Source organism: Dromaius novaehollandiae, chromosome W (assembly GCF_036370855.1).
Source record: "Dromaius novaehollandiae isolate bDroNov1 chromosome W, bDroNov1.hap1, whole genome shotgun sequence".
Classification (NCBI taxonomy): domain Eukaryota; kingdom Metazoa; phylum Chordata; class Aves; order Casuariiformes; family Dromaiidae; genus Dromaius; species Dromaius novaehollandiae.
This window is the reverse complement of record NC_088130.1, coordinates 23,311,879-23,322,613: the sequence shown is the minus strand read 5'-3', so window position 1 is coordinate 23,322,613 and position 10,735 is coordinate 23,311,879. Positions and strand designations below refer to the sequence as shown.

At 39.5% G+C, this 10,735-nt stretch overlaps 1 protein-coding gene across 2 annotated transcripts in view; it reads left to right on the top strand.

Moving 5' to 3' along the window:
• Window positions 1–580: 580 nt before the first annotated feature.
• LOC135323420 (GRAM domain-containing protein 2B-like) overlaps window positions 581–10,735 on the top strand; it is a 44,106-nt gene continuing 33,951 nt past the window's right edge. For both annotated transcript variants that reach the window (XM_064500704.1, XM_064500702.1), the window contains exon 1: window positions 581–783. In XM_064500704.1, the coding sequence (XP_064356774.1) occupies window positions 659–783 (125 nt within the window). In that variant the 5' untranslated portion in view covers window positions 581–658. The remainder of the gene's footprint in view (window positions 784–10,735) is intronic.

The window sequence follows — 10,735 nt, the reverse complement described above, 5'->3', positions numbered from 1 at the left end:
CAACAAACAGAAAACTACAAGTTTGCAGTTAATGTTTGCCATTTCCTACGAGAAAAAAAATGATTAGGCAGACTGGTTTTGGTTTGTGATAATTTGAGAATTTAATGATTATCTGTATTTAAGCTGAATTGCAATGACTTTCTTTTATAGCAGCTACATGCATGCATGTGCACAAATTTGTTAATGCGGAAGTGCAATATAGTAATTTCAACATGTCGAAAGGGTTGGATACAGTCGCTTCTAAAAGATAAGCAATTATGTTTTTCAAACCTGGATAATTAGAGACAGGTAGGTGATTCACAAAGTAGAATTTATGACAGGGAATGTTACCATTTCTGGAGCTAACCTGCCAATGAAACATTAGTTGAATTAGTATTCTTGTTTTTTAGTATTCTTTTAATTAGTATTCTTTATTCAATTCTTGACATATTGCACCTAGAATTGACGAGAGCTGTTTCAAAATAAGCCTATGAAGCACTGTGGATAAAAGGAAAACTACCTTATGATGTCATGTCAGTGTTACTTATTAACTAATTTACATAACCAGTCTGAGCTGGCGTCACACCAAGAATGCGTTTCCTATAGGAGTGAGAGGCTGTGCTTTTGAAAGCTCGCTTTAGAGCTGAACTTATTTAACTCTGCAGTTAACTCCATTAAAATGATGAGAAAAAGGAGTTCCTTGGAGGACTCCGTTTTTCATTTTGAAAGTCAGAACAGCTTCCGAAAGTCAAGTAATGACCCTTCAGTCAGCCCTACAGAGAGTTTTGGATCAGTATTTTTAAGGTAAATTCAGATCTGTGTTTGAGTGTTGCGTGTGTGCTTGATGCCTGGAGGGTGAGGGCAGCGACACAGGAGGGCACTGGGACACATACGGGGAGGAAAATACCCTAATGAGGAAGCTTAGTTTGTGAAGGCAATGCATGCAGAGATGATAATTTCACTTGCGTTTCTGATTGTGCTGGGACTGGGAGAGCTAGCATAAAGCAGAAACGTGTAAGGAAGGACAAGAGGTTTTTGTTCTCTGTGTCTGCATATCCATTACAGTAAAATAGGACTTGGACTATGTATAGCACTGTTCACTACTAAACTAAAGTCTTAAAACATCTCTGCCAGGTTACCGAGTACTGTCTGTGATACAAGAGTGGATCTGTGTACAAAACAAATGTAAACTATGTTACAACAGATAATTTGACAGAATATTGGCCTATGGGAAACTTATTCAATGCTTATTCAATTATCTCTCAAGAGAAATGCTACCATAAAAACAAGAAGTATTCATATGAGTTGAGACTTCTAAAGGGTTTTCTAATAGAAAGGGCAAATCTATCTTCTTACTTTGGCAGTGTGGATTCATTGTTAAGTGTGGACTCACACCAAGGTTGATTCATTGCCAGGAAGAGTTCTGGACAGAGGGTGCACGTTTTAGATGCCACAGATAAACGAGGGAAGGCAGTGTCAGAAAGTTGCTGGCACTTAGCACTTATACATCTACTGCAAGTGAAAGACAAGCAAATTTCTGTACTTCAGCCCTTTATGAATAAAACAGCTTTAAATATTTACTGTTTCTTAACCAGCTTGAGAATTCTCTACCAAAATCTGTCCTTGCTGGCTGCCCATTGCCCAGCCCACCTTGAAGAGTGGCTTGCAGAGAGCACCTCTACATATTCCCTGTGTGACTGAATTATTTTTCTTCGTAGCAGTGTACAAATTCTTTATATGGGGTGACAGCTCACATCACTAATTAGGTCACAAGTATAAATAAGTTTGCTGGCCTCATTTTCTCCTCTTGTGAAATGTTATTAGGGCTTTTCATTATTATATCTGTATAAAGTCTTTTAAAACAACTCAAATGTCAGAGTGTCCACTAGTCTGAACAGAGAATGAGGAATCAGCAATTACAAGTTTTAATTAGAACTCCCAGAGGCTCTTACCTAGAACCAAGCAGTCAGAGCCTGCTTTTTAAAATAACATCCACACGTGTATTTGTATGTCTCTTTTGATCTCATTTTTCAGTTAGGCATGGGAAGTGAGTACATACGGTGGGGCAGGGAGGTTTCAACACAAGTAGGTGATGTTTAACAGCTTCTAATTTGGGCAGTATAAAGTTTACCCTCTTTTTGCTGCCCTGCCTAGAAAACTGAGCAGACAGATTTACCCACTTTTTTATTTACCATTAGATAACTGGTACACAAACAGCTCCCATACATGCTCTGAAAGCAATGTGATCAGCCCTTATGAAGAAGAGAGTCCTTTGCCTCATATTTCTCAATAATCAACCAGCCTGCCAAATAGCAAGTGGCAGGGGCAGACACTCTGGAAATCCAGTTTACTCAGTTGCTATTTCAGTAAGAAGGATAACGTGATCATAAAGCCCAGCAGTGAAACTTTACCTGTATCAACAGTAAGCAGTGGAATAACAGGCTGCAAAAACTAGACAACCTAATAAGAAGAGCGCATGTTTGCACACTGTGGCTGGACTGAGCTCCCACTGAACGTGCCTTTCATGTGTTTGTCACAGTTATGATAAGCTTATCCAAAATGAGGCACATGGAAAATCAGGGGCATCACTTCTGGGAAATGCAAACACAGGCTTTGCATTTTCAGGTACTATTTTCAGGACAATCCTGTTAACTTCAGGAATATTTCCTGAATATGAAGATGCATACACAGAGACAATTTACTATATTAATGATTGCTATTGTTCATCCTAATTATTCATGCCTAAGGCCAAAGACTGACTATATACCTAAGCTTTTATATGATCTGCTCTACCTCACTGTAATTGGCACTCTGCAGAAAAGCATAAATTTGCCAGAAACCAGGGGGTGATTAACATTTCAGACAGGGGAGCTCACAGTTTATCACCATGGCAGCATGTTACTCCTGACACAGAACTGATTTCAGAAGCAGATTAAGGCTCTGGAGCTAGAGCTGAAGTGTCAGCCATGCACACAGATCAGAGATTTGTATTGATAAGGGCATTGGCCACATGTGTATGCAGCATTTTATCAGTATGAATTTATAGAGCTGTCCTGACATTAGAACAAAACATTTTCCAGTAGTCCAGACCAAAATATTGGCAAAAGACAAGAAGATCCCAACCTCCGTGTTTGAACCTATCCCTATAATGGACATGAATCAAAACCCAGCAGCCAGATTTCCTACAATTTAGGAAAATCTCAAGATTTGTGGCTTTGACCAGTCTTCAAAATTATCTTGAAACCAATATATTGAACAAAGGGGAATAGGATTTTTAAGCAATTTGGGTCAGGACCATTAACCACGAGTTCTGTGAATGTCATATTGAGAAGTATGTTAACATCAGCCTTAGCAGTAATCAAATAGCGAAGGTATAAAAGATCTAAGCATATCAAATGCTTGTAAACTAAAATAAAGATTCAGCATTGGCCAGTAACATTAAAATTAGCTGACATAAAAATTTCAAAAAAGTTTTCTAATGCAGAAAGAAATGTTTTCTAAATGCACAGTTATGGAAATGGGAGTCAAAAGGGTACTTGACTCTAATCCTGGCTTGGCAGCTCAGTTGGTGTGTGGTCATGTGTAAATCAACAAAATACTATACTTACGTTTTCCATCTATGATTTGGCTTTAATATTAAGCTATGTTTTGCATACTGGGGTTTGGAAAGCACTACTTAGGAACAAAGTGTATAACTTCTTGAAATTGTAACAGAAAGGGTAAAGACTGTTCTGTTGCAGTTGAGTTTTTGCTTGGACACAAGAAAAGAATCCATACATTCAGTTTCTCTCTCTGAAGATTTTATTTTAAAAGGAAATGTGAACTTTTTTTCAGCAAATGGACTTTGGTGTTAGAATCCTATCTCTCAGAAACATATCCAATGCACTGCTGTAATGCTGAGGTTTAGTTCAGACAAGTTCAAGCAGCAATGTTAAAGAGAAGCAAATATATCATCTTCTGAAACAGCTCAATTATGAGCACTTGAAACACTGATAACCATTTTACTGCTCAATGGCATGCATCTGGGATTTGGCATTTACCCTGTGCGGCCTTTAGGCCCAAGACATTTCTAGGTAGAATTCTCTCTGAAAATAATACAGGTCCTAGTTCTGTCTGAGACAAAATAGTAAGTCTATAGAGCTCAGTAGGATAGCTCATTATTCATAATCCCTCTGATGTAAAGACTGTAAGAGAACTGATAGCATCATTCATTCTTTTATGTCATCTTGGTTTCTTGTGTCCCTCACTTTAATTTTGCTCTCCTCAGGGCAGGAGTCATCCCTTCCCAAGTTCTTTGAAAAGTCTGGGTACTATTTTTCCAGTGGAAGATTCAATCTATCACTCAAAGAAGCTTTATTTTAATTTCTTTACATACTTACATATCATACGGCTGCTCCTCAGAGACTGCCAGATGATCAAGGTTTCTCTTGACTAAATGATCACCAGATTTACATATACCATGAATATGTGCATGCATGCATATTTGGTTCAAGAAGGTATCCATACATATTCCTTTACTGTACACAGTTTCACCAATTATATACACACACCTTATTCATTAGACACACGTCTGTTTGATGTCTTAAACATACTGGTGCACCTAGCTTGAAAATGTTTTCCCTTTCATCTACACACAGAGATGCTACATTTATATGTCACCTGGGATTTCCTTTAGGGAATAAATAAACAGAGGATGACAGATCAAGCTAAGCTGATCCACAAGGGCAGAAGAAGCAATACTTGTGTTTAGCTCTTCCTACCTAGTTGGCCCATGTATTAAATTGTGGTTATAACTGCACAAATTGGATTTTACTGCCATGGGATTTGGTACTTTTGTTATCAATGACAAGATCTAGGCATTGTAACATTCTAACAATGCCATCCACGAAGCACCCAGGGCAACATATGGCTTCGGAAATATGCCCTCACTGCTTTTTTCTCATAAAATAAGAGAAGACAGTGACCTGCATTTTTCTGGTAAGTTCCAATCGCCTGAGTGCCATCTCATAGGCAGCAGAACTGAATTATTACATGTCACATGTTTCCATGAACAGTTTGGAGAGAGATGAATGTTCCTTTACTTCACCAATTCCATTGTGTTTTGCTGAGGTTGCATACTGCTATTAACCCTCCCTTCCACATTGTTGTTTCGCTCATGAGTGCACAGTGTCTTCTTTGACTTCATGAGGAAAACTGTGTGAAGGTCACTAGCATCAAAACGGCAGTAAATGTGCTGATAAAATGCACTTAAAATGTGTTACGCGCTCACTGTGAGGGAAGCTGACACCATATTACTAATACTCCAGAAGCTGGGTGTGTTTTATATTTTATTCCCAGAAAGCTTGACTGATTTATATGATGATTTATCTGCTTTTTCCTGCTGAGTGCCACAGTACATAATTGTAGTATAGTATATTGCATACAGTTGCCTCCATAGTGAGCCACAATGAACAGCCTCTGCACGCCCCACCATTTGTGGTGAGCAATGCGCTAACTAGCATCCAATCTAGCTTACCTCACTCGCTCTAGGCACTTTCCTGTACAAAGTGGAGTTCAACCAATGCAGTAGTCTACGTTCCTTTACATAAAAAAACGGGAATGAATAAACAGATAATACTTCTGGCAAATCGCTCGTAAGAAACCTACTATCCGATACAGGGATACAAAGCAACCTCACATTTTTAAAAACCAAAAAATTTCTAAAATCTTAATCCAGGCAGGGAATGGGGTTCAGCTGGTCAAAATTGCTTGTTATGCACAAGTCACTGTTCTGGCCCCTAGTTATCTTCCAGGATCTATTTAGGACCGTGATTTATTCCATCTCTTTTGAGCGTACTTCAGATATGATGAGTGATTTGCAAATGTTTCTGAACACTCCTGCTTGAGGCAGGGCTATCAGCAAGACTAGATCAGATTAGGCGTCGCTTTGTCCAGCCGGGTCTTTAAAATCTCCAAAGACTGAGAGCCTACAGCCTCTCTGGGCAACCTCATCCAAGGTTTGCTCTTGTTACAAGTCTGCAGCTCCCAAGCTGCAACCCATTTCCCTCTGTCTTGCCACTTGTGGCTGACTCACATATATTTGCAGAAATGAAAATATTTCACTGTTCCAACATCTTTCCAAATGCCTCTAGCACGTGTCTCATGCTATCACAGCTTCCGTATCTATAGCATTTAACATAAGCCTTGCTTTCCTATTGTGTTTGTACAGACTAATGTAAGGAGTTATTTAACAATCTTTTATCACTTAATGACTTCCAAGGCATTCAAATATCTTTCACAGAATTCTACCAGGTACAGGACATGGTACAGAAAACTGAAGACAAGATGTAACCGGAGATATGGCCTGTAGCCCAAAAGTGCCTGCGTTCAGGTCCTGATAAGGCTCTATCTCTTTGCACCTCTCAACATCTGATTTTGAGAGTTTTGAACAATTTTTCCCATTAACAATTTTGACAACAATCACTTCATTTATGGAAAGCACTGTAACACCTACAATTTGGAAATACATGTACAATTGAAACTAATTGCCAGCCTTACCTACAAGTTCTCTATAGCTAGACTTTGTATTAATGACTGTAACAGACAAAGGATATTAGAGAAAGATACATCCTGTGAGATAATATTCATCAGCTTGGTTTTAATCACAGCTTATTGCAGCAAGAACTTCTCTTTTAGACTGGATTTGTTTTCAGCTTAAAAATGAAAAGCTTTTGCTCTGCAATTTGTATTGCAGATGAAAAACTGAAATACAGTCTTTCAGATACCAAGCCTACTTCATTAAGTATACAGAAGAAACAAGGACATATTTTAGGTACTTGAATTTATATTTAATATAGTTGCATCCATCTCCTAGAGAGATGTCTGATGCAGTCTTAAAGTTTTGTTAAAATGGAAATTAACTGCAACATTGGAAGGAGTAGACAGAAGGCTTTCATCTTTCAGAGTAGGAGCACCTCCTGCATATAGGAGGAGGAACAGGGCAAAAAAGTACACAAGAGTTCTCTGCTGAGGAGAGATGTTTTCAAAGTAGACAGAATGCCAGAAATCACTGTGGTGACTTCTGCTTTGTTCCTTTGCAAGGATGTTCCCTCCCATTTACACAGGCTGATACTCACCACACAAACTGAGAAATACTTAATGAACAGTCTTGATGACTGTACTGAAACAAAAACACAAGATACGTAGATATTGTTGATTAAGACAATCTCTGACCAGTTTACTTATGGCTAGACTGTTTTTTTAATCATTCACTGACAATATCCTATCCAAAAATTTCTAGGCAGGGGACGGTTGTTCTATACTGACCTTTCCCCTGTGTCTCATTGGACCCCTTTACTCTTCCTTTCTTCATCTCATCCAAGACAGGATTCAAAATTATTTTGATCAATTGAAGAAAAGATCTAAAAAAAAAAAGACTGAAATTCAACAAGGGCAAGCAGAAGGTCATATATTCAGACACAACTAACAATCAGATAATTAAGTACTGGAAGAGAACAGCCTCTGAGTTGTCCCTTTATAAAAGGTTCGCGAGGTTGAGGTGGTTCAACAATTAAACATGAGCCAAAGTCATGCTGCTGCGAAACACATTAACACCATACTGGAATATATAAACAATGGTAGCATGCATAGGACAGATGAAGTAATCTCTTAATCTTGCCTCTGCTCAGCCTTTGTAAGGCTCCTGACAGATGTCCAGCCTGGGGCATGGCACTCCAGAAAGATCTGGACCCACTAGAGAGAGCTCACAGTAGAGTAAAAAGAAAGATGTAGCTTATACCTTTTGTCTTAGGCTGAGGAGAAGAAGACAATGAGGGCACTGGGGGAGACAGTTTTTCTCTTTTCTTCCTGATGAATAAAATAAGAAGTAATGGGTTTCAACTTCAGCAAGAAGCTTCAGCAAGAGGATCAAGTTAGAGATTAAGGAAGACTTGCTCTGAATGATGATAGCAAACACTGGAATTAATTGTCTGGATCCATTGCTGATTTTTAAGAACAGTTTAGACAAGCATCTTGTCAGGAGCGACATTCAAATAAAAGGTGTTGCTTTAGGCTAGGGAATGAACTTGACATCGTAGTGAGTCCCTCTCAGCTCTGCTTTTCTATGAATTCATCTGTATCTTAAATTCTTTTTTTTTTTTTTTACAATGAAAGCTTTTCCTACTATTTCATCTCTAATTTTTCCATCCTTTGCTACGCTATATGTAATATCTAAAGTCCTGATCATCAAAAATGATATACTAAACCCTCTTTCAGACTTAAGTCCTTTTAATGTAGCCTTTTTTGGAGCACCATCATTTTGTTTTTTGCCTATATGGCATCACCAGAACTGCAGGTATTAAACAATAATTAGTAAACAGTAACTTCATAATATGCTAATTTCTATTTCTTTCCCCAATCTGGATTTCACCAATTACAAACAGACAAACTACAGTGCAGATTTTCACACACTGGGTCTCTGTTGGTGACAGCTTGGTCTTCGCATACTTGCTTTACTGTATCTATTATACATGAGCAATTATAACTGTATAGTAAAAGCTCCTTTGTGCTTTTTTTGCTTACGCAAGATTTACTACAGCATATCAAAATAAAAGCATAAGGTTTTAGAATATATTCCACCCACACTAGCAGCTGCACATTTAATAGTTTAATATAAGGCACTCTCCCCTACATATTACGGAGAATCCTGGCATTCAAAATTTTTTCTCACTGTGGAGTATCTCATCTTGTTCTGGAGCTGCTGCACCAAACACAGTTTGACAAAGCTTGGTCACAGATTTTCTTTTTTAAATCCTTAAAAAACCACAAGCTAGAGGCATTGCTTATTACCTCCACTGTCACTAAAAGAGCATAACGAAATAGCAGAAGAGCCACTAAAGAAGCATGTATTGAAAATCTATCAGACACATGTCTCTGACAAGGGTTAGGATAGCGTGATACGGAACAAAGTATCTTATTAAGGATTCATTTTTAGTGTCTAGGCTGCAGGCATGAATTTATTTGAATGTAAGTTTCTTCCACAGTGAATACCTTGACAACTGAGCACAGAGAGCTTTGCATACCTTGAGAAATAACAGCTTATACAGTGGCATCATTAAAGAATGGAGCCAGTTGACCCTAGAACAACAGACAGTGAAATCCAGGGCACAAGGAGCTGCACTCTCAGTCCTTCCACCACTGACAGAGGCAGAAACCTCCAGCAGAGGGGTGAAGAAAACAAGCAGTAGCAGCATCTATCTCCTGTAGATCTGCCAGAGATTGCAAAGCAAAGGCAGGTGATTTTATTTCATCAAATATCTAAAAGTCAGATTCTCACCTACTGTAAATCAGCATTATACTACCAAAGTGGATAGGGCCACATAAGACTAGATGAACCAGAAGTCTGCCTTCAGCCTCTAAAAACAGGAGTGAAATACCAGCTGAACCCTCTGACGTATTTCTAATACATCCCAGCACTGAAAAGCCTCAAAAATGCAACGAATGTTTCTCTCCCAGTAGGCAGCCACTTTCCCTACTGACTCCAGACATGCTAGTGCATGCTTTGGCAGCGCACACAGATTGTAATTCCCAGGGGGCCTGCAACCGAGCAAGGCCTGCTGCCTCCCAGGAAAGGGCTACTAAGGGACACGAGAAGACAATCCTGCCTCCCCGACCCCTTTTAGCTCCAGCTGTGTGGCTAGCCCACACAGCTGAAATGGGGCCGACTCCGTTACCCCTTGGATAAATGCAATGAGACCAAGTAGCTGCAGATTACATCTAGTGTAAGGGATGGAGGGGGCTCTGTGCTAAACCAGCAGTTCAGGCACTACTCAGCAAAGCTTTACATGTAAGTGTGCAGGACTTACCAGGTCTGAATAATTTTTCTTATAAGCTAAGTTTTACTTATTTTCCATGTGTGCTTTGTTTTTCACATTAAATAATGTGTAAGCTTTAGTTAATGGTTTCTCCCAGAAATACAGCTATTTTACATTCCTTCTTTTCTACTCAGATTGGCATGTAGTTTTTAAATTTTCTTGGACTGGAACTAATAAAATCCACATGCTCTAGCTAAGAGCGTAAAGCAATCTTGCACTTCCTGCAGGGTCTGTGTGCCCAACCAGTTATAGCAGTCCTCAGCCTTTCAACCACCACCTCTTTTCTCTTTGATGACTTCCTGAATATACAGCTGTAATGCCCAATACTCGGTTCTCTCACTTCAAAATACTGTAAAAATACTAAGCAACTGGTGAATTGTCACAATACTTCTAGATTTGTCTTACGTATCACTTAAAATATGGTATTTATATTCTACCCTGAATTCCACTAACAAGGAGCACTCTGCTGTATGTATTCTCCTCTTAACTCCAGTGAGCATGGTCTGATGGCTGGAAAGAAAAATTTAGTATGTTCTGTAACAAATCATGGAAAAGGGCTTCCTTGGAGGGATGCTTATCTTGGGGTTGGCCTTTTCTCATCTTTCACAGAGTCCATCTTTCAGTAGTGCTTTGTGGGGGAAAAAACCTGTTCCTCAGGTGAAACTATTTCTTGGGCATTAACCAGGTAAAGAACTTTTTTGTGTTCATTCATATCGACTTGTGTTGAACGACGCCGTGGCTTGTGCTGAAGGCTGTCTTTCACCCTTCCCACCCGCATGCGGACTCCCCAGCAACCCGGGGGAGGCTGGTGCTGGCCCTGGTTTCCCTGCTGGGCAGCAGATGACTCCCTGGGGCGGCCGCACGGGCCCGCGGGTGGCGGAGGCAAAGGAAGTCCCCTGGGGCGG